Raw genomic sequence first — 23,407 nt, 5'->3', positions numbered from 1 at the left:
GATTTGATTTGATTTGAATAGATCGGAAGTCCCCATTCAGTTCAATGATTTGTCCGTTCTATTCATGTAATCCTATTTGAGAGACGAAATCCAGATACTTTTAGATCAACTGGGCCCTGGTGAACCTTTGGGTTCACATTGATGATGATTTAAATAATAAAAAAGAAGAAGAAATGTTGTCTCAGATTATTCAGGAAAAAAAACGTCCCTTGACGCTTCTCCTACATTGTGGCTACGCACAGATCCCCACTAGATAGCACAGCCACAAAGTCAACATTTGGCGATAGTAATAATTCTAGAAAACAAAACTTAGTTTTTTAAAATCTTAATTTAAGTTTAGGATTAGACATAAAGTTGTCAGTGTGGTTAAGGTTCGATTTAAAATCCGATTTTTAGAAGATCAATTCTAGAAATAGTCGGTTTGTTAATGACTTTGTGGCTGTGTTGACTAGTTACGACCTTGCGCACAGCAAGGTAGAAATACTTCCGGGATTTGAATGTAGTTTTGATACTTTGTTTTACATTTCCGGTTTTCAGAAAAGTTCCAATTGTACTTTTGTCCCAAAGTCTCTAATAGTTTCCTGGCGCAGTTTTACATTGATCTAGAGATTAAATCCAAAGAAAACGGACGAAGAAATACATCTGAAAGAAATAGAAGGTAAAACTTTGCAAACTTTTCTGGTCGTTGTTTACGTTTTTTTCGCCAGGAGACATTCATAACTAACAACGAGTAAGTAGCCTACAAGTTGTACTTTAAACAGGCCTAACTTATACTTCTAATCACGGAAACAGCGGATGTTGTATAGAGAAATGGATTGCGAATGATTTCTAATTGATATGACTATCTGTCCGTCGTGTGACTAGTAGTCAGATGAGAGGAAGACAACGAAACCTCTCACTGCCCTGGCCAACTTGTTGTATAATATGAATGGCCAGTAACTATGTGTGTTGTGAATGTTTATTGGGGGGCTATTTGCAATGGGCCAAGCTTATTATACTAGAATTATAGACATTTTATCCGGTTGTTATAAAAAATTATTTACGAGACAACTATTGTGTGTTTGTAGTGTTGGTGATAACCGCAGGTGGCAGTGTATGCTAACCAAACCAGCTGAAGGGGAGAGGGGAGAGTAGGAAGGCTCAGTCAGAGAGGAGGAGGAGAGTAAAGCTCAGTCAGAGAGGAGGAGGAGAGTAAAAGCTCAGTCAGAGAGGAGGAGGAGGAGGAGGAGAGTAAAGCTCAGTCAGAGAGGAGGAGGAGGAGAGTAAAGCTCAGTCAGAGAGGAGGAGGAGGAGAGTAAAGCTCAGTCAGAGAGGAGGAGGAGGAGGAGGAGAGTAAAGCTCAGTCAGAGGGGAGGAGGAGAGTAAAGCTCAGTCAGAGAGGAGGAGGAGAGTAAAGCTCAATCAGAGGGGAGGAGGAGAGTAAAGCTCAGTCAGAGAGGAGGAGGAGGAGAGTAAAGCTCAGTCAGAGAGGAGGAGGAGGAGGAGAGTACAGCTCAGTCAGAGGAGGAGAGTAAAGCTCAGTCAGAGGGGAGGAGGAGAGTAAAGCTCAGTCAGAGAGGAGGAGGAGGAGAGTAAAGCTCAGTCAGAGAGGAGGAGGAGGAGGAGAGTACAGCTCAGTCAGAGGAGGAGAGTAAAGCTCAGTCAGAGAGGAGGAGAGTAAAGCTCAGTCAGAGAGGAGGAGAGTAAAGCTCAGTCAGAGGAGGAGAGTAAAGCTCAGTCAGAGAGGAGGGGAGTAAAGCTCAGTCAGAGAGGAGGAGAGTAAAGCTCAGTCAGAGAGGAGGAGGAGGAGAGTAAAGCTCAGTCAGAGAGGAGGAGGAGGAGGAGGAGAGTAAAGCTCAGTCAGAGAGGAGGAGGAGGAGGAGGAGGAGAGTACAGCTCAGTCAGAGAGGAGGAGGAGGAGGAGAGTACAGCTCAGTCAGAGAGGAGGAGGAGAGTACAGCTCAGTCAGAGAGGAGGAGGAGAGTAAAGCTCAGTCAGAGAGGAGGAGGAGGAGCAGGAGCGTACAGCTCAGTCAGAGAGGAGGAGGAGGAGAGTAAAGCTCAGTCAGAGAGGAGGAGGAGGAGAGGATTAAAGCTCAGTCAGAGAGGAGGAGGAGGAGGAGGAGGAGGAGAGGATTAAAGCTCAGTCAGAGAGGAGGGGCACGGCAGTCAAAAGGGAAGTGTTCAGCTCGAAATGAAAGGAAGTAGAATCTAATATTTATATTTCCATGTTTCAACTTCTCCGGGTTTGACTGTCTGTAAAAATGTGTATTCTGTACAAAGAAAGGTAGGATGATGGTGGAGGTGGAGAACCAGAGAGGGGAGACCCTCATACCCAGCGAGGGAGAGGGGTCTGGTGGACAGGAGGCCATCCACATGGTAAGAACTACCAGGTATCCAGGACACTACTGAGTGTTGATGATAATATGTTTGGGACAAGAAGAGAACATATATATAAAAACAGCATTCTGTGATTTGAAAAACAACAAAACCCGGACTCTCTCTGTGGTCTCCTCTGGATATTCTTCCAGAATCAATTTGGGTAAATAGAAAAATATTTAAAAGTGACCATTGGAGAGGTTTCCAGATCCCTGAGTCTACTTTAACAGTATGAACAATGCGTTATGTTAAATATAGTATGTAATATACAATAGTAATATTATTATAACACTGTATCATGTCAAGGATATCGGATGGGTAACGTCACTGGTTCGTTCAGCCTGTCTACTGTTCTGATCAGTGTATTTATGAGATAAGAGTACCATTGTCCAGCTGACTAAGTGATTTGTCCAGTGACGTGTCAGGTAAAGGGTGTGGCACAATGATGTCATCAACAGGTGACTCACCTGTGGCACGGAAGTAGCAAACGCACACACACACACACACACCTCCCCGTCTCTCTGTCTGCTAAACCTCCCCGTCTCTCTGTCTGCTAACCTCCCCGTCTCTCTGTCTGCTAACCTCCCCGTCTCTCTGTCTGCTAACCTCCCCGTCTCTCTGTCTGCTAACCTCCCCGTCTCTCTGTCTGCTAACCTCCCCGTCTCTCTGTCTGCTAACCTCCCAGTCTCTCTGTCTGCTAACCTCTCCGTCTCTCTGTCTGCTAACCTCTCCGTCTCTCTGTCTGCTAACCTCCCTGTCTCTCTGTCTGCTAACCTCCCCGTCTCTCTGTCTGCTAACCTCCCCGTCTCTCTGTCTGCTAACCTCCCCGTCTCTCTGTCTGCTAACCTCCCAGTCTCTCTGTCTGCTAACCTCCCTGTCTCTCTGTCTGCTAACCTCCCTGTCTCTCTGTCTGCTAACCTCCCCGTCTCTCTGTCTGCTAACCTCTCCGTCTCTCTGTCTGCTAACCTCTCCGTCTCTCTGTCTGCTAACCTCCCTGTCTCTCTGTCTGCTAACCTCCCCGTCTCTCTGTCTGCTAACCTCCCTGTCTCTCTGTCTGCTAACCTCCCCGTCTCTCTGTCTGCTAACCTCCCCGTCTCTCTGTCTGCTAACCTCTCCGTCTCTCTGTCTGCTAACCTCCCTGTCTCTCTGTCTGCTAACCTCCCCGTCTCTCTGTCTGCTAACCTCCCTGTCTCTCTGTCTACTAACCTCCCCGTCTCTCTGTCTGCTAACCTCCCCGTCTCTCTGTCTACTAACCTCCCCGTCTCTCTGTCTACTAACCTCCCCGTCTCTCTGTCTACTCTCTCTCTGTTTTGTCTTTCTTCTTTTTGCTTACACACACACACACACACACACACACATACACACACATACACACAGCAGTGTTTGTCCAAGGTGACGTTACTGTGTGCAGCAGGTAGAGGTGACTCAGTGTGTCCGGACTGCAAGGTGACTCAGCACAGGTGTTCTATTCTTTCATTCTGTCTGTTTTCACTTCCTACCAGAAGGAGTCCGTTGTCGAGGACAACACAGAACCCGATGAGGGTAAGGCAGCAATAAAATCAATGAATCACCCTCTCACCCCTGACCTCTCACCCCAGACCCTATAGCAGTGGTCCCAAACTAGTGGCCCGTGGGCCGAATTTGGCACTTTTTAATTTGGACCCCCAGGTTTTCTAAGCAAAAAGAATTACAATAATACTTTTATTTTTGCAACAATGCAGAAAATAGAGAAATAATAGAAAAGTAAGACGCGTAATAATGAATCCACAAAGAGTAACGATGTAACTTGGCTATATAAAATATACTATACTACTACTACACTATACTACTACTACTAATACTAATATACTATACTACTACTACTACTAATACTACTATACTACTACTACTAATAGTACTATACTACTAATACTACTATACTACTACTACTAATACTAATATACTACTACTACTACTACTACTAATATACTATACTACTACTACTAATACTAATATACTATACTACTACTAATATACTATACTACTACTAATACTAATACTAATATACTATACTACTACTACTACAAATATACTATACTACTACTACTAATATACTATACTACTACTACTACTAATATACTATACTACTACTAATACTAATATACTACTACTACTACTATACTATACTACTACTACTACTACTAATACTACAAATATACTATACTACTACTACTACTACTAATATACTATACTACTACTACTACTACTACTAATATACTATACTACTACTACTACTAATACAAATATACTATACTACTAATACTAATATGCTATACTACTACTACTACTACTACTACTAATATACTATACTACTACTACTACTAATATACTATACTACTACTACTAATACTAATACTAATATAATATACTACTACTAATACTAATATACTATACTAATACTAATATACTATACTACTACTATTACTAATACTAATATACTATACTACTACTATTACTAATACTAATATACTATACTACTACTACTACTACTACTACTAATATACTATACTACTACTACTACTAATACTAATATACTATACTACTACCACTAATACTACTATACTACTACTACTTATATTACTATACTACTACTATTACTAATACACTATACTACTACTAATACACTATACTACTACTATTACTAATACTAATATACTATACTACTACTACTACTAATATACTATACTACTACTATTACTAATACTAATCTACTACTACTACTACTACTAATATACTATACTACTAATACTAATATACTATACTACTACTATTACTAATACTAATATACTATACTACTACTACTACTACTAATATACTATACTACTACTACTACTAATACTAATATACTATACTACTACTATTACTAATACTAATATACTATACTACTACTACTACCAATATGCTATACTACTACTACTAATACTACTATACTACTATTACTAATACTAATATACTATACTACTACTACTACTAATATACTATACTACTACTACTACTAATATACTATACTACTACTATTACTAATATTAATATACTATACTACTACTATTACTAATACTGATATACTATACTACTACTAATACTAATACTAATATACTATACTACTACTACTACTAATACTAATATACTATACTACTACTACTACTACTACTAATATACTATACTACTACTAATATACTATACTCTATACAACAGCAAATCAGCTCCAAGTGATTTTTAATTTTGGTCATCTGTTCAAAACTCTTCCCACGCATTCCAGAGATATGTGATGGTAAACAAATGTACGTTTTTAAATGATGTTTTCGTCTAATATTATATCTGTTTGGGTCTCTACCATCTAGGTCCACGGAAGCCAACCACAGGACCAGTGGTTGTCACGGGAAACCAGAAAATGCCCGCCATTGAGAAACTGGACCAGGTTCGCAAATGGAGCATCACTACTTATAAGGTGAGAGAGGGGGAGGGAGGGGGGGGAGGGAGGGGGAGGGGAGAGAGAGAGAGAGGGGAGGGAGGGGGGAGAGGGATGGAGAGATGAGGGGGAGAGAGGAGGGAGAGGGATGGAGAGATGAGGGAGGAGGGAGAGGGATGGAGAGATGAGGGGGAGGGAGGAGGGAGAGGGATGGAGAGATGAGGGGGAGGGAGGAGGGAGAGGGATGGAGAGATGAGGGGGAGAGAGGAGGGAGAGGGATGGAGGGAGGAGGGAGAGGGATGGAGAGATGAGGGGAAGAGATGAGGGGGAGGGGGAGGGAGGAGGGAGAGGGATGGAGAGATGAGTGGGAGAGATGAGGGGGAGGGATGGAGAGATGAGGGAGGAGGGAGAGAGATGGAGGGGAAACTCCTTTCTCTGCTTGTCTTGCATGTTACATCTCTCTCTTCCTCTCTTCCCTCCCTCTCCATTCCTTACTCCCCCTTCTGCCCTTCCCTCATCTCCACCCTCCCCCTCCTCCCCAGTGTACTAAGCAGGTTCTGTCAGAGAAGATGGGTCGTGGATCCCGTACGGTCGACCCAGAACTCGAGGCCCGCATCGACATTCTCCGTGATGACCGCCGTCGTTATGATCACGTGACCTGCCTGGCCCAGACACTCGCCACGCAGCTCGCCCAGGTCACACAGACGCAAAGGACTCTGGGCGATGCCTTCACCGAGCTCAGCCTCAAAACGCCGCCACTACACGTGAGAGATTTTAATACATTTTATTTTGAAAGACCAGTCCTCTAGTCTGGGTTCCAGTCCTCTAGTCTGGGTTCCAGTCCTCTAGTCTGGGTTCCAGTCCTCTAGTCTGGGTTCCAGTCCTCTAGTCTGGGTTCCAGTCCTCTAGTCTGGGTTCCAGTCCTCTAGTCTGGGTTCCAGTCCTCTAGTCTGGGTTCCAGTCCTCTAGTCTGGGTTCCAGTCCTCTAGCCTGGGTTCCAGTCCTCTAGTCTGGGTTCCAGTCCTCTAGTCTGGGTACCAGTCCTCTAGTCTGGGTTCCAGTCCTCTAGTCTGGGTTCCAGTCCTCTAGTCTGGGTTCCAGTCCTCTAGTCTGGGTTCCAGTCCTCTAGTCTGGGTTCCAGTCCTCTAGTCTGGGTACCAGTCCTCTAGTCTGGGTACCAGTCCTCTAGTCTGGGTTCCAGTCCTCTAGTCTGGGTTCCAGTCCTCTAGTCTGGGTACCAGTCCTCTAGTCTGGGTTCCAGTCCTCTAGTCTGGGTTCCAGTCCTCTAGTCTGGGTTCCAGTCCTCTAGTCTGGGTTCCAGTCCTCTAGTCTGGGTTCCAGTCCTCTAGTCTGGGTTCCAGTCCTCTAGTCTGGGTTCCAGTCCTCTAGTCTGGGTTCCAGTCCTCTAGTCTGGGTTCCAGTCCTCTAGTCTGGGTTCCAGTCCTCTAGTCTGGGTTCCAGTCCTCTAGTCTGGGTTCCAGTCCTCTAGTCTGGGTTCCAGTCCTCTAGTCTGGGTTCCAGTCCTCTAGCCTGGGTTCCAGTCCTCTAGTCTGGGTTCCAGTCCTCTAGTCTGGGTTCCAGTCCTCTAGTCTGGGTTCCAGTCCTCTAGCCTGGGTTCCAGTCCTCTAGCCTGGGTTCCAGTCCTCTAGTCTGGGTTCCAGTCCTCTAGTCTGGGTTCCAGTCCTCTAGTCTGGGTTCCAGTCCTCTAGTCTGGGTTCCAGTCCTCTAGTCTGGGTTCCAGTCCTCTAGTCTGGGTTCCAGTCCTCTAGTCTGGGTACCAGTCTTCTAGTCTGGGTTCCAGTCCTCTAGTCTGGGTTCCAGTCCTCTAGTCTGGGTACCAGTCCTCTAGTCTGGGTTCCAGTCCTCTAGTCTGGGTACCAGTCCTCTAGTCTGGGTTCCAGTCCTCTAGTCTGGGTTCCAGTCCTCTAGTCTGGGTACCAGTCCTCTAGTCTGGGTTCCAGTCCTCTAGTCTGGGTACCAGTCCTCTAGTCTGGGTTCCAGTCCTCTAGTCTGGGTTCCAGTCCTCTAGTCTGGGTACCAGTCCTCTAGTCTGGGTACCAGTCCTCTAGTCTGGGTTCCAGTCCTCTAGTCTGGGTTCCAGTCCTCTAGTCTGGGTTCCAGTCCTCTAGTCTGGGTACCAGTCCTCTAGTCTGGGTTCCAGTCCTCTAGTCTGGGTTCCAGTCCTCTAGTCTGGGTTCCAGTCCTCTAGTCTGGGTACCAGTCCTCTAGTCTGGGTTCCAGTCCTCTAGTCTGGGTACCAGTCCTCTAGTCTGGGTTCCAGTCCTCTAGTCTGGGTTCCAGTCCTCTAGTCTGGGTTCCAGTCCTCTAGTCTGGGTTCCAGTCCTCTAGTCTGGGTTCCAGTCCTCTAGTCTGGGTTCCAGTCCTCTAGTCTGGGTTCCAGTCCTCTAGTCTGGGTTCCAGTCCTCTAGTCTGGGTTCCAGTCCTCTAGTCTGGGTTCCAGTCCTCTAGTCTGGGTTCCAGTCCTCTAGTCTGGGTTCCAGTCCTCTAGTCTGGGTTCCAGTCCTCTAGTCTGGGTTCCAGTCCTCTAGTCTGGGTTCCAGTCCTCTAGTCTGGGTACCAGTCCTCTAGTCTGGGTACCAGTCCTCTAGTCTGGGTTCCAGTCCTCTAGTCTGGGTTCCAGTCCTCTAGTCTGGGTACCAGTCCTCTAGTCTGGGTACCAGTCCTCTAGTCTGGGTACCAGTCCTCTAGTCTGGGTTCCAGTCCTCTAGTCTGGGTTCCAGTCCTCTAGTCTGGGTTCCAGTCCTCTAGTCTGGGTACCAGTCCTCTAGTCTGGGTTCCAGTCCTCTAGTCTGGGTTCCAGTCCTCTAGTCTGGGTTCCAGTCCTCTAGTCTGGGTACCAGTCCTCTAGTCTGGGTACCAGTCCTCTAGTCTGGGTTCCAGTCCTCTAGTCTGGGTTCCAGTCCTCTAGTCTGGGTACCAGTCCTCTAGTCTGGGTACCAGTCCTCTAGTCTGGGTACCAGTCCTCTAGTCTGGGTACCAGTCCTCTAGTCTGGGTACCAGTCCTCTAGTCTGGGTTCCAGTCCTCTAGTCTGGGTTCCAGTCCTCTAGTCTGGGTACCAGTCCTCTAGTCTGGGTACCAGTCCTCTAGTCTGGGTTCCAGTCCTCTAGTCTGGGTACCAGTCCTCTAGTCTGGGTACCAGTCCTCTAGTCTGGGTTCCAGTCCTCTAGTCTGGGTTCCAGTCCTCTAGTCTGGGTTCCAGTCCTCTAGTCTGGGTTCCAGTCCTCTAGTCTGGGTTCCAGTCCTCTAGTCTGGGTTCCAGTCCTCTAGTCTGGGTTCCAGTCCTCTAGTCTGGGTACCAGTCCTCTAGTCTGGGTACCAGTCCTCTAGTCTGGGTTCCAGTCCTCTAGTCTGGGTACCAGTCCTCTAGTCTGGGTACCAGTCCTCTAGTCTGGGTTCCAGTCCTCTAGTCTGGGTTCCAGTCCTCTAGTCTGGGTTCCAGTCCTCTAGTCTGGGTTCCAGTCCTCTAGTCTGGGTTCCAGTCCTCTAGTCTGGGTTCCAGTCCTCTAGTCTGGGTTCCAGTCCTCTAGTCTGGGTTCCAGTCCTCTAGTCTGGGTTCCAGTCCTCTAGTCTGGGTTCCAGTCCTCTAGTCTGGGTTCCAGTCCTCTAGTCTGGGTTCCAGTCCTCTAGTCTGGGTTCCAGTCCTCTAGTCTGGGTACCAGTCCTCTAGTCTGGGTTCCAGTCCTCTAGTCTGGGTTCCAGTCCTCTAGTCTGGGTTCCAGTCCTCTAGTCTGGGTTCCAGTCCTCTAGTCTGGGTTCCAGTCCTCTAGTCTGGGTTCCAGTCCTCTAGTCTGGGTTCCAGTCCTCTAGTCTGGGTTCCAGTCCTCTAGTCTGGGTTCCAGTCCTCTAGTCTGGGTTCCAGTCCTCTAGTCTGGGTTCCAGTCCTCTAGTCTGGGTTCCAGTCCTCTAGTCTGGGTTCCAGTCCTCTAGTCTGGGTACCAGTCCTCTAGTCTGGGTTCCAGTCCTCTAGTCTGGGTACCAGTCCTCTAGTCTGGGTTCCAGTCCTCTAGTCTGGGTACCAGTCCTCTAGTCTGGGTACCAGTCCTCTAGTCTGGGTTCCAGTCCTCTAGTCTGGGTACCAGTCCTCTAGTCTGGGTTCCAGTCCTCTAGTCTGGGTACCAGTCCTCTAGTCTGGGTTCCAGTCCTCTAGTCTGGGTTCCAGTCCTCTAGTCTGGGTTCCAGTCCTCTAGTCTGGGTACCAGTCCTCTAGTCTGGGTACCAGTCCTCTAGTCTGGGTTCCAGTCCTCTAGTCTGGGTACCAGTCCTCTAGTCTGGGTACCAGTCCTCTAGTCTGGGTTCCAGTCCTCTAGTCTGGGTACCAGTCCTCTAGTCTGGGTACCAGTCCTCTAGTCTGGGTTCCAGTCCTCTAGTCTGGGTTCCAGTCCTCTAGTCTGGGTTCCAGTCCTCTAGTCTGGGTTCCAGTCCTCTAGTCTGGGTTCCAGTCCTCTAGTCTGGGTTCCAGTCCTCTAGTCTGGGTTCCAGTCCTCTAGTCTGGGTACCAGTCCTCTAGTCTGGGTTCCAGTCCTCTAGTCTGGGTACCAGTCCTCTAGTCTGGGTTCCAGTCCTCTAGTCTGGGTTCCAGTCCTCTAGTCTGGGTTCCAGTCCTCTAGTCTGGGTACCAGTCCTCTAGTCTGGGTTCCAGTCCTCTAGTCTGGGTTCCAGTCCTCTAGTCTGGGTACCAGTCCTCTAGTCTGGGTTCCAGTCCTCTAGTCTGGGTTCCAGTCCTCTAGTCTGGGTTCCAGTCCTCTAGTCTGGGTTCCAGTCCTCTAGTCTGGGTTCCAGTCCTCTAGTCTGGGTTCCAGTCCTCTAGTCTGGGTTCCAGTCCTCTAGTCTGGGTTCCAGTCCTCTAGTCTGGGTTCCAGTCCTCTAGTCTGGGTTCCAGTCCTCTAGTCTGGGTTCCAGTCCTCTAGTCTGGGTACCAGTCCTCTAGTCTGGGTTCCAGTCCTCTAGTCTGGGTTCCAGTCCTCTAGTCTGGGTTCCAGTCCTCTAGTCTGGGTACCAGTCCTCTAGTCTGGGTTCCAGTCCTCTAGTCTGGGTTCCAGTCCTCTAGTCTGGGTTCCAGTCCTCTAGTCTGGGTACCAGTCCTCTAGTCTGGGTTCCAGTCCTCTAGTCTGGGTTCCAGTCCTCTAGTCTGGGTTCCAGTCCTCTAGTCTGGGTTCCAGTCCTCTAGTCTGGGTTCCAGTCCTCTAGTCTGGGTTCCAGTCCTCTAGTCTGGGTTCCAGTCCTCTAGTCTGGGTTCCAGTCCTCTAGTCTGGGTTCCAGTCCTCTAGTCTGGGTTCCAGTCCTCTAGTCTGGGTTCCAGTCCTCTAGTCTGGGTTCCAGTCCTCTAGTCTGGGTTCCAGTCCTCTAGTCTGGGTTCCAGTCCTCTAGTCTGGGTTCCAGTCCTCTAGTCTGGGTTCCAGTCCTCTAGTCTGGGTACCAGTCCTCTAGTCTGGGTTCCAGTCCTCTAGTCTGGGTTCCAGTCCTCTAGTCTGGGTTCCAGTCCTCTAGTCTGGGTTCCAGTCCTCTAGTCTGGGTTCCAGTCCTCTAGTCTGGGTTCCAGTCCTCTAGCCTGGGTTCCAGTCCTCTAGTCTGGGTTCCAGTCCTCTAGTCTGGGTTCCAGTCCTCTAGTCTGGGTTCCAGTCCTCTAGTCTGGGTTCCAGTCCTCTAGTCTGGGTTCCAGTCCTCTAGTCTGGGTTCCAGTCCTCTAGTCTGGGTTCCAGTCCTCTAGTCTGGGTTCCAGTCCTCTAGTCTGGGTTCCAGTCCTCTAGTCTGGGTTCCAGTCCTCTAGTCTGGGTTCCAGTCCTCTAGCCTGGGTTCCAGTCCTCTAGTCTGGGTTCCAGTCCTCTAGTCTGGGTTCCAGTCCTCTAGTCTGGGTTCCAGTCCTCTAGTCTGGGTTCCAGTCCTCTAGTCTGGGTTCCAGTCCTCTAGCCTGGGTTCCAGTCCTCTAGCCTGGGTTCCAGTCCTCTAGCCTGGGTTCCAGTCCTCTAGTCTGGGTTCCAGTCCTCTAGTCTGGGTTCCAGTCCTCTAGTCTGGGTTCCAGTCCTCTAGTCTGGGTTCCAGTCCTCTAGCCTGGGTTCCAGTCCTCTAGCCTGGGTTCCAGTCCTCTAGCCTGGGTTCCAGTCCTCTAGTCTGGGTTCCAGTCCTCTAGTCTGGGTTCCAGTCCTCTAGTCTGGGTTCCAGTCCTCTAGTCTGGGTTCCAGTCCTCTAGCCTGGGTTCCAGTCCTCTAGTCTGGGTTCCAGTCCTCTAGTCTGGGTTCCAGTCCTCTAGTCTGGGTTCCAGTCCTCTAGTCTGGGTTCCAGTCCTCTAGCCTGGGTTCCAGTCCTCTAGTCTGGGTTCCAGTCCTCTAGTCTGGGTTCCAGTCCTCTAGTCTGGGTTCCAGTCCTCTAGTCTGGGTTCCAGTCCTCTAGTCTGGGTTCCAGTCCTCTAGTCTGGGTACCAGTCCTCTAGTCTGGGTTCCAGTCCTCTAGTCTGGGTTCCAGTCCTCTAGTCTGGGTTCCAGTCCTCTAGTCTGGGTTCCAGTCCTCTAGTCTGGGTTCCAGTCCTCTAGTCTGGGTTCCAGTCCTCTAGTCTGGGTTCCAGTCCTCTAGTCTGGGTACCAGTCCTCTAGTCTGGGTTCCAGTCCTCTAGTCTGGGTTCCAGTCCTCTAGTCTGGGTTCCAGTCCTCTAGTCTGGGTTCCAGTCCTCTAGTCTGGGTTCCAGTCCTCTAGTCTGGGTTCCAGTCCTCTAGTCTGGGTTCCAGTCCTCTAGTCTGGGTTCCAGTCCTCTAGTCTGGGTTCCAGTCCTCTAGTCTGGGTTCCAGTCCTCTAGTCTGGGTTCCAGTCCTCTAGTCTGGGTTCCAGTCCTCTAGTCTGGGTTCCAGTCCTCTAGTCTGGGTTCCAGTCCTCTAGTCTGGGTTCCAGTCCTCTAGTCTGGGTACCAGTCCTCTAGTCTGGGTTCCAGTCCTCTAGTCTGGGTTCCAGTCCTCTAGTCTGGGTTCCAGTCCTCTAGTCTGGGTTCCAGTCCTCTAGTCTGGGTTCCAGTCCTCTAGTCTGGGTTCCAGTCCTCTAGTCTGGGTTCCAGTCCTCTAGTCTGGGTTCCAGTCCTCTAGTCTGGGTTCCAGTCCTCTAGTCTGGGTTCCAGTCCTCTAGTCTGGGTACCAGTCTTCTAGTCTGGGTTCCAGTCCTCTAGTCTGGGTACCAGTCCTCTAGTCTGGGTTCCAGTCCTCTAGTCTGGGTACCAGTCTTCTAGTCTGGGTACCAGTCTTCTAGTCTGGGTTCCAGTCCTCTAGTCTGGGTTCCAGTCCTCTAGTCTGGGTTCCAGTCCTCTAGTCTGGGCTCCAGTCCTCTAGCCTGGGCTCCAGTCCTCTAGCCTGGGCGCCAGTCCTCTAGCCTGGGCGCCAGTCCTCTAGCCTGGGCGCCAGGGACAGCAAGGAGTCATCAAGCCAGATGGTTCTCTAGTCTGGGGAGGGAGGGAGGGAGGGAGGGAGGGAGGGAGAGAGAGGGAGGGAGGGAGGGGGGGGGGGGGAGAGAGGGAGAGGGAGGGAGGGGGGGGGGAGGGAGGGAGGGAGGGGGAGGGAGGGAGAGAGGGAGGGAGGGAGGGAGGGGGGGGGGGGGGAGGGAGGGAGGGAGGGAGGGAGGGGGAGGGAGGGAGAGAGGGAGGGAGGGAGGGGGGGGGGGGGAGAGGGAGAGGGAGGGAGGGGGGGGGAGAGAGGGAGAGGGAGGGAGGGGGAGGGAGGGAGAGAGGGAGAGAGAGAGAGAGGGAGAAAAGAGAGGGAGAGAGAGAGAGAGCGAGAGGGAGCGAGAGGGAGGGAGAGGGAGGGAGAGAGAGAGATATTGTAATCTGTACATGTAGATAGATATAGATAGATAGATATAGATCTGTACATGTAGATAGATATAGATATAGATATAGATAGATAGATATAGATCTGTACATGTATATAGATATAGATCTGTACATGTAGATAGGGGTGAAATGACCAGCACCGTCCTCAGACAATTGCTTTTATTGTTGGTTTAATTCTAATTTCTGGATAAGGCTTAAAATACAGACTTGAATGTTTTCAACAGTTTTTGTGTGCAAAATGTCCTCTCAAATCCTCTTGTTCTGGTCTGTATTTCTCAGGTAGAGTTTGGTCTGAACGGGGACACCCAGCGGTTCCTGTCGAAGAGCGGAGAGGTCATGGTCTCGGCTATGAACTCTTTCACCTCCGATATGAACACACTGATTAACAAAACTATAGAAGACACCATGGTTAACGTGAAACACTACGAGACAGCCAGGTAACACACACACACACACACACACACACACACACACACACAGAGAGACCAGGCAACACAACAACCTTTGTGTCATCTCGCTAGGCCAGTGACCATTTTGGCTCGAGGGCCACATCGGGATGTAAAAATTTAACAGAACTAATGTCTTACAGGATAGAGTACGATGCGTACCGTTGTGACCTGGAGGACTTGAACCTGGGACCTCGAGACACCGCCACCCTCCCCAAACTAGAGCAGGCCCAGAGAACCTTCCAGAACCAGAGAGAGAAGTATGAGAAGAGCCGAAACGACCTGTCAGTCAAACTCAAACTACTGGAGGAGAATAAGGTAAGGAGACGAGGTCAAATAGGGGGTGCATTTATGACCAGGGATCACTTCCTACTGAGTCACCCTCAGAGAGTGGGGTCGTGACCTGAGATCACTTCCTACTGAGTCACCCTCAGAGAGTGGGGTCATGGCCAGGGATCACTTCCTACTGAGTCACCCTCAGAGAGTGGGGTCGTGACCTGAGATCACTTCCTACTGAGTCACCCTCAGAGAGTGGGGTCGTGACCAGGGATCACTTCCTACTGAGTCACCCTCAGAGAGTGGGGTCATGGCCAGGGATCACTTCCTACTGAGTCACCCTCAGAGAGTGGGGTCACGGCCAGGGATCACTTCCTACTGAGTCACCCTCAGAGAGTGGGGTCGTGACCAGGGATCACTTCCTACTGAGTCACCCTCAGAGAGTGGGGTCATGGCCAGGGATCACTTCCTACTGAGTCACCCTCAGAGAGTGGGGTCATGGCCAGGGATCACTTCCTACTGAGTCACCCTCAGAGAGTGGGGTCACGGCCAGGGATCACTTCCTACTGAGTCACCCTCAGAGAGTGGGGTCACGGCCAGGGATCAGACATTATTGACTGCCACCCTGGAGGGAGAGGGGGGTGGGGTGGATTTGGATGGAACACACTCATTCACTCCTCTCCCTCCGTCATTTTCCCACTCCCCCCCCCCCTCCTCCTCTCCCCCAGGTAAAGGTTCTCCAGCATCAGTTGGTATTGTTCCATGGTGCTGTAGCCTCCAACAGCACCTCCAACCACCAGCACCTGGAGCTCAGCTTGCAGCAGGCAAGCACCAAGCTACCCATGCCCGGCACGGAGCCTCCTTCCTGGCTAGAGGAGAGCTCATCACCCCAATGACCATCCACCATATCTGGGGGTCCATGAAACTTTCCAGTATCTTAATGCAAGTTGGGGCCTCTCAACTGCCACATCTGTGGGCCAAAACAGAGGGTATTGTCGACACTCCTGTTCTCTTATCCTATAGATCCTATAGGTTCTTCTCTTACCCTATAGGTTCTCCTCTTACCCTATAGGTTCTCCTCTTAACCTATAGGTTCTCCTCTTACCATATAGGTTCTTCTCTTACCCTATATGTCCTATAGGTTCTTCTCTTACCCTATAGAACCTATAGGTTCTCCTCTTACCCCGTAGAACCTCTAGGTTCTCTTCTTACCATATAGGTCCTCCTCTTACCCTATAGGTTCTCCTCTTACCCTATAGGTTCTCCTCTTACCCTATAGAACCTATAGGTTCTTCTCTTACCCTATAGAACCTATAGGTTCTCCTCTTACCCTATAGGACCTCTAGGTTCTCCTCTTACCCTATAGGTTCTCCTCTTACCCTATAGAACCTATAGGTTCTCCTCTTACCCTGTAGGACCTCTAGGTTCTCCTCTTACCCTATAGAACCTATAGGTTCTCCTCTTACCCTATAGAACCTATAGGTTCTCCTCTTACCCTGTAGAACCTCTAGGTTCTCTTCTTACCATATAGGTCCTCCTCTTACCCTATAGGTTCTCCTCTTACCCTATAGAACCTATAGGTTCTCCTCTTACCCTATAGAACCTATAGGTTCTCCTCTTACCCTATAGGTTCTTCTCTTACCCTATAGGTTATTCTCTTACCCTATAGGTCATATAGGTTCTCCTCTTACCCTATAGGACCTCTAGGTTCTCCTCTTACCCTATAGGTCCTCATCTTAGGTTCTCCTCTTACCCTATAGGTTCTCCTCTTACCCTACAGATTATCCTCTTACCCTATAGATCCTATAGGTTCTCATCTTACCCTATAGGTCCTCCTCTTACCCTATAGATCCTATAGGTTCTCCTCTTACCCTATAGGTTCTCCTCTTACCCTATAGGTTCTTCTCTTACCCTATAGGTTATTCTCTTACCCTATAGGTCCTATAGGTTCTCCTCTTACCCTATAGGACCTCTAGGTTCTCCTCTTACCCTATAGGTCCTCATCTTAGGTTCTCCTCTTACCCTATAGAACCTATAGGTTCTCCTCTTACCCTATAGGTTCTCCTCTTACCCTACAGATTATCCTCTTACCCTATAGATCCTATAGGTTCTCATCTTACCCTATAGGTCCTCCTCTTACCCTATAGATCCTATAGGTTCTCCTCTTACCCTATAGGTTCTTCTCTTACCCTATATGTTCTTCTCTTACCCTATAGGTTCTCCTCTTACCCTATAGGACCTCTAGGTTCTCCTCTTACCCTATAGAACCTATAGGTTCTCCTCTTACCCTATAGGACCTCTAGGTTCTCCTCTTACCCTATAGGTTCTCCTCTTACCCTATAGGTTCTCCTCTTACCCTATAGGTTCTTCTCTTACCCTATAGGTTATTCTCTTACCCTATAGGTTCTCCTCTTACCCTATAGGACCTCTAGGTTCTCCTCTTACCCTATAGGTTCTCCTCTTACCCTATAGAACCTATAGGTTATCCTCTTACCCTATAGAACCTATAGGTTATCCTCTTACCCTATAGGTTCTTCTCTTACCCTATATTTCCTATAGGTTCTTCTCTTACCCTATATGTCCTATAGGTTCTTCTCTTACCCTATAGGTCCTATAGGTTCTCCTCTTACCCTATAGGTCCTATAGGTTCATCTCTTACCCTATATGTCCTATAGGTTCTTCTCCTACCCTATAGGTTCGTCTCTTACCCTATAGGTCCTATAGGTTCTCCTCTTACCCTATAGGTCCTCATCTTAGGTTCTCCTCTTACCCTATAGAACCTAGAGGTTCTCCTCTTACCCTATAGGTTCTCCTCTTACCCTACAGATTATCCTCTTACCCTACAGATCCTATAGGTTCTCATCTTACCCTATAGGTCCTCCTCTTACCCTATAGATCCTATAGGTTCTCCTCTTACCCTATAGGTTCTCCTCTTACCCTATAGATTCTCCTCTTACCCTATAGGTTCTCCTCTTACCCTATAGGTTCTTCTCTTACCCTATAGGTTCTTCTCTTACCCTATAGGTTCTCCTCTTACCCTATAGGACCTCTAGGTTCTCCTCTTACCCTATAGGTTCTCCTCTTACCCTATAGAACCTATAGGTTATCCTCTTACCCTATAGAACCTATATTTTCTCCTCTTACCCTATAGGTTCTTCTCTTACCCTATATTTCCTATAGGTTCTTCTCTTACCCTATATGTCCTATAGATTCTTCTCTTACCCTATAGGTCCTATAGGTTCTCCTCTTACCCTATAGGTCCTATAGGTTCTCCTCTTACCCTATAGGACCTCTAGGTTATCCTCTTACCCTATAGGTCCTCATCTTAGGTTCTCCTCTTACCCTATAGAACCTATAGGTTCTCCTCTTACCCTATAGGTCCTCATCTTAGGTTATCCTCTTACCCTATAGAACCTATAGGTTCTCCTCTTACCCTATAGGTTTTCCTCTTACCCTACAGATTATCCTCTTACCCTATAGATCCTATAGGTTCTCCTCTTACCCTATAGGTTCTCCTCTTACCCTATAGATCCAATAGGTTATCCTCTTACCCTATAGGTTCTCCTCTTACCCTATAGGTTCTCCTTCTACCCTTCTCTTCCTGTAATACCTCTCACTCTGTTTCACCTACTTGTATACAGTGTTGTGACCTGACTATAGACTGTTGTTCACTCTGTTTCTGCTACTTGACTATAGACTGTTGTTCACTCTGTTTCTCCTACTTGACTATAGACTGTTGTTCACTCTGTTTCTCCTACTTGACTATAGACTGTTGTTCACTCTGTTTCTTCTACTTGACTATAGACTGTTGTTCACTCTGTTTCTTCTACTTGACTATAGACTGTTGTTCACTCTGTTTCTTCTACTTGACTATAGACTGTTGTTCACTCTGTTTATCCTACTTGTATACAGTGGTGTGACCTGACTATATAGACTGTTGTTCACTCTGTTTCTCCTACTTGACTATAGACTGTTGTTCACTCTGTTTCTCCTATTCACTGCCTGTATAGGAGTTCTGTTTGGCAGTAGCATTGTTACTATCACAGCATTTCTGTTTATTATTATGTATACAGCATGTACAGTTCTCCTGTATTGACTAATGCTGTGTCCAAAATGTCACCCTGTTCACTACGTCGTTCACTACCTTTGGAGCTCTATAAAGGGAGGTGCGTAGCATGTGGGGACGCAGCCTACAACTAAAGGACCAAACTAACGTGCGGTGCTGAGACGTGGAACCAAAGCCAGAGACCGTAGAATGTTCGAGACCGTTAGAACCTTTGACACTCTAGAACCTTCTTGGACTTTTTTTTAAGGATCTTTTAGATTCCTACCAGAATCAACTATACTGAGCAAAAATATTTAAAAAATACGCACAAAACAATTTCAAAGATTTTACCGAGTTGCAATTCATATAAAGGAAATCAGTCGATGTAAATCAATTCATTAGGTCGCTAATCTATGGATTTCACATGACTGTACAGGGGTGCAGCTGTGGAGGGCATAGGCCCACAGAAATACTCCTCAGCACCCCCCCCCCCCCCCCCCCCCCCCCCCCGATCCTGCAGGTGATGAAGCCAGATGTGAGGTCCTGGGTTGTCGTGGTTACATGTGGTCTGCAGTTGTGAGGCGAGGCCGGTTGGATGTACTGCCAAATTATCTAAAACGACATTGGAGGTGGCTTATAGTAGAGAAATGAACATTCAATTATCTGGCAACAACTATGGTGGACATTCCTGCTATCAACATGCCAATTGCACTCTCCTTCAGCTTGAGACATCTGTAGCATTTTTAGAGTGGCCTTTTATTGTCCCCGGCACAAGGTGCACCTATGTACTGATCATGCTGTTTTTAATCAGATTCTTGATTATGCCACACCTGTCAGGTGGATGGATTATCTTGACAAAGGAGAAATACTCACTAACAGGGATGTAAACAAATTTGTGCACAAAATTTGGGAGAAATAAGCTTTTTGTGCGTAAGGAACATTTCGGGGATCTTTTATTTTGGCTCATGAACCATGGGACCAACACTTTTTCCATGTTGCGTTTATATTTTTGTTCGGTGTATTTCCAAACGCATCTTTTGCACTTGTCTATCTACCAAAAAATAACAATTGTGTATAATTGTGTGTTTTTTTAATATAAACACAATTTAATGCCAAATATCGAGATCAACATTTATTCTTCGTGTATAATGTACGTGTTTTTGATTCTTTAAAATAGGAAATTCAAAAAAAAGCACATCTGAGTTATCTTCGTTGCAGGTGCGTGATAACAGTTGAATAAAACGAGACAAAAAGGAGAAACCTGCACACTGCTCTTTAAGCTTTACAAATCGACCTCCCGTCCAATCAGAGGCTGACACATATTACAGAGCAGTGAGCGGGTTTCCCTTTTCACATGGCACTTGCACATCGGAGTGGGCTTGTTGCAGGTGCGTGGGAATCATTTGTGGCGATTTTTAAAGAAAATGACTTGCACACACTGCTCTTGCCAGTGTTACTTTAGATTTGTTAAGCTTTTATGTATTGACCTGTCGGCTTTCCTCAGAGCTTTTGGTGTGTTTTTGAATCTTGCCCATTAAAATGTTTGTGAACAATTTGTTTTATCGTGTCTTTGTCATGTCAGAAAATAGAGTGTTTGAATGTTTAATGTTTATTTACTTATTTACTTTTTATAGTCCCAGTCAGTGTTTGTCCAGTCATGTGATCAGCTCATTAACATAACGTAATATAATATATATATATATATATATATATATATATATATATTGTATTTACATGACTGTTATGTTAACGGGCTATATATATATATTTTTTTTTAGGACAGCATTTATGACATCACTCACTATGACATCATTTTTCCTTCTCAGGGTTCCAGAGGCAGTGTTCTAGAATGTCTCATTGTACTGTGTGTTTACTTAGCATCTGTCAGATGCCTAAACACAGTGACTAGGGGCTATTCTCTCCACAGATCTAAATGGTCTGTTTTTTTCAGCCTCGCTAGTTCCCAACGCTAAGGCTTCAATCCCGTTTCTCCACCCTTCTCCCAAAGTGCACACTTGCGGACTTCCCGTCATGGATTTAACAATGGTGGAAACTCCGTCCAGCCAATGCTTACACTAATCCAATGCTTTTAAATCCATTGTTGGGATTGTGTAAGTGCACACTTTAGGTGAAAGGTGGAGAATGTTGTTTCTATGTCATTTCAATGAAACGTGGAATAGACGTTGAATTGATGTCTGCCCAGTGGGTAAGGTCTGGTTTCAGGCACAGTCTCGGACTGTCCAGCTATTTCCCATTCATTAAAAACTGCTGGGAGATATAGTAATTGGAGAGTTGATTAGCCAATTGAGAACAAAATGTCTTCACTGCTAAACCTGTGTTGACGATCTGCTGTGTGGCCGCGTCGGTGTGTGTCCGTATCTAGGGTCATTTTGACAATCTCTCCGGAGAGCAGGAGGAGCTCTGTCCACTGGGCAGCGAGGACTGACTCACTGTCGGACTAATCTAGGATACTGACAGCTCTATTCTCTACACTGACTTTACCCGGCTAAGTGTTTTCAAGATTACTTAAAGGGTGATCTGTGGTTGAACTAAGTTCATGAGGCATTCATAAGTTATTATTTTAAAACAATCAATGGCTATTTGATTCAAATGCTTGTACCAATTGCAGATTGCCCCTTTACTTGTGACTGATACAGTGGCACACACTGCAGCTAATTACTGGGAGAGAATTCAAAGACCAAGTGCCAAGGGAGGGACAGGCTGAGCTGTTATCTACCCTTAACACACTCCCTTCACACACAGCCTGCCCACAGCATGACGACATGGCACACAGAGGCTGCATCATATTGTAGGCAACCCTTTTCATTCATCTGATATTGCTTTTCCTCTGTACTGTATTCTACAGTCAATATAGGGCTATCAACAATAATCTATTCCACTCTCTCTCTCTCTCTCATCACACCTGAGCGAGCAGCGTTGGGGGTGTCCACGCATGCGCACCACTCTCCCTACGCACTCGCGCTCAACCGGTGTCGGGAGAAGCTCGTGCCCGTTCTACGGGTAGGTCCGTTCTGTGTACACTGGCAAAGGATCCGTTTCTTCTCCTGCTATACCGAACTCCATTCTCCTCGGTTTGACTAGGAATATATCTGCGTGTGCATGCTCCGTTTTTTAACGGTAAGTTTTTAGGGACAATAAACGGTATTTGCATTATTTTTTTGTTGTCGCCAACGGGTTTGGAATTGGAACTATACTCATCTCACACTCGGTCATGTGGTTAGCGGTGCCTACCGTGTCATAAAACAATGACACTTCAGGGGATTGTAGTGTATACCTAGTGTGAGTAATCAAACTGTCATCCTCAGCTGTCCTTTTTTGGCGTTAGTTTGGTTCAATAATAGTGACCATGTGCAGCCGGATTTCTATCCTCCAGCTCTAGTTGCGGTGATCTGCGTTTGCTTAATTAGCTTCATTTTTAAATTATATTTTTCTTGTAAAATAATTGTCACCGCAGGTCTCAATATGGTGTAATTGCAGACCGCAATTCGGGGCGTTTCTTGATATCAGGGAACAACCATTGATACCTACCATCGGTCAGTTCCGGTGTTATGAGATTGATTGTTTCTCGACACAGATTATTTGTTTACATAGCAGGTTAGGTGATTTAGCATGGCAGGTCAGGACAATGAGGTTAAGGTTAGGAAAAAGGGTTAGGCTTACCTACAACCGTACACGAAAGAAACGCCCACAGACCAATGGCGAGCGTCAATGGGTGTAACTTCCCATCAATAAACAGCGATATCAGAAAACATCCCTAATTGCGGTCTGCAATTACACCCTTCTCGTGATCTGACCAATGAAGTATATAAACCCTGTATTGCTGATGCTATGTTTTAGCCAATGAGAGGCTTTGAAGCCAGCACGCGGCCATCCAGTCGGAGGAATAGGAATGAATGGGATTCTACAGTATTTAATTTAAATGCTTCAAGGACGAAACTAAATGTATTTAAGTATTTTGTTGTTGTTGTTGTTGTGGGGATAGTAACATTAGAACTTCCAAACAAATTATACTTTAATAAGGAAATGTTGTAAAGTTTATTATAAATGTTTTACTCACCTCATAATATAATGTTTTAAAGTACACATTAAGGTGTCTATAATAGAATAAACAAATGTAGACATTAATAACTGCATTTCTATAACTTCCTCAATATCTTTACAATGGAGGAGGAGAACCAAGATGGTGGCGCGGTGGCTTCAAAACAGCACTCCCTGTCAGTCATCTATTGTGTATAAATCATTGAATCTGACTGTAATATTGTTGTCAGTGGCCAGCCTCTGTATGGAGTCAACAGGGCCAACATTATCGGCGGGCCTTAGGGGGCCTGGCACGCCCGCCCAAATAAAATATTGATCATTTATTAGACTGAGACGTGCCCCGACAGAAAACACATCAATCTCTGATAAGAGTGAAACAGCACCTCTCTGTCTCAGTGTGTGTAGACAATGTATCTGATGCTGTCTGGACAGTGAAACAGCATCTCTCTGTCTCAGTGTGTGTAGACCATGTATCTGATGCTGTCTGGACAGTGAAACAGCACCTCTCTGTCTCAGTATGTGTAGACCATGTATCTGATGCTGTCTGGACAGTGAAACAGCACCCCTCTATATATAGACCATGTATCTGATGCTGTCTGGACAGTGAAACAGCACCCCTCTACATATAGACCATGTATCTGATGCTGTCTGGACAGTGAAACAGCACCTCTCTGTCTCAGTGTGTGTATACCATGTATCTGATGCTGTCTGGACAGTGAAACAGCACCTCTCTGTCTCAGTGTGTGTAGACCATGTATCTGATGCTGTCTGCACCAAAAGAGTATGGTGTGTCATACTAGAGGTGACGGGAGAGGGCTCAATCTCATTGAAATGGGTCCAGATTAAGGCCAATGTGTTTCTCTGGGTATGCTATGCAGCCCTATGGGTCCAGATTAAGGCCAATGTGTTTCTCTGGGTATGCTATGCAGCCCTATGCTTGTCGCCTGCTT

General features: G+C 47.0%; 3 protein-coding genes across 53 annotated transcripts in view; 2 read left to right on the top strand and 1 right to left on the bottom strand.

Moving 5' to 3' along the window:
- Window positions 1-22,514, bottom strand: part of LOC110513992 (galactose-specific lectin nattectin-like) — a 60,331-nt gene extending 37,817 nt beyond the window's left edge. The window contains exon 1 of the mRNA XM_036987113.1: window positions 22,080-22,514. The gene's annotated coding sequence lies outside the window, so the exon portion shown is untranslated. The remainder of the gene's footprint in view (window positions 1-22,079) is intronic.
- On the top strand, window positions 452-18,712 carry LOC110513230 (arfaptin-1). Of its 50 annotated transcripts, none has more exons than XR_005053142.1 (10): window positions 457-658; window positions 2,262-2,357; window positions 3,860-3,899; window positions 5,738-5,844; window positions 6,348-6,569; window positions 13,911-14,068; window positions 14,221-14,395; window positions 15,082-16,002; window positions 16,628-16,676; window positions 17,427-18,712. XR_005053142.1 is itself a non-coding variant. In XM_036987112.1 (8 exons), the coding sequence occupies exons 2-8, from the start codon at window positions 2,271-2,273 to the stop codon at window positions 15,247-15,249; spliced, it is 954 nt and encodes a 317-aa protein (XP_036843007.1). In that variant the 5' UTR covers window positions 452-658; window positions 2,266-2,270; the 3' UTR covers window positions 15,250-18,712. The 50 variants fall into 50 exon arrangements, 6 of the variants coding, with proteins under 6 accessions (XP_036843007.1, XP_036843006.1, XP_036843005.1 ...); XR_005053136.1 differs by having other exon boundaries at window positions 16,628-16,696; window positions 16,826-18,712; XR_005053135.1 differs by having other exon boundaries at window positions 15,082-16,022; window positions 16,628-16,696; window positions 16,826-18,712.
- The window catches only part of LOC110498424 (FH2 domain-containing protein 1-like), a 43,431-nt gene continuing 41,252 nt past the window's right edge, over window positions 21,229-23,407 (top strand). For both annotated transcript variants that reach the window (XM_036987102.1, XM_036987100.1), the window contains exon 1: window positions 21,229-21,536. The gene's annotated coding sequence lies outside the window, so the exon portion shown is untranslated. The remainder of the gene's footprint in view (window positions 21,537-23,407) is intronic.

Source organism: Oncorhynchus mykiss, chromosome 9, assembly GCF_013265735.2.
Source record: "Oncorhynchus mykiss isolate Arlee chromosome 9, USDA_OmykA_1.1, whole genome shotgun sequence".
Taxonomy (NCBI): domain Eukaryota; kingdom Metazoa; phylum Chordata; class Actinopteri; order Salmoniformes; family Salmonidae; genus Oncorhynchus; species Oncorhynchus mykiss.
Note: the sequence above shows the minus strand (reverse complement) of the source record. Positions and strands in the feature narration are given on the sequence as shown.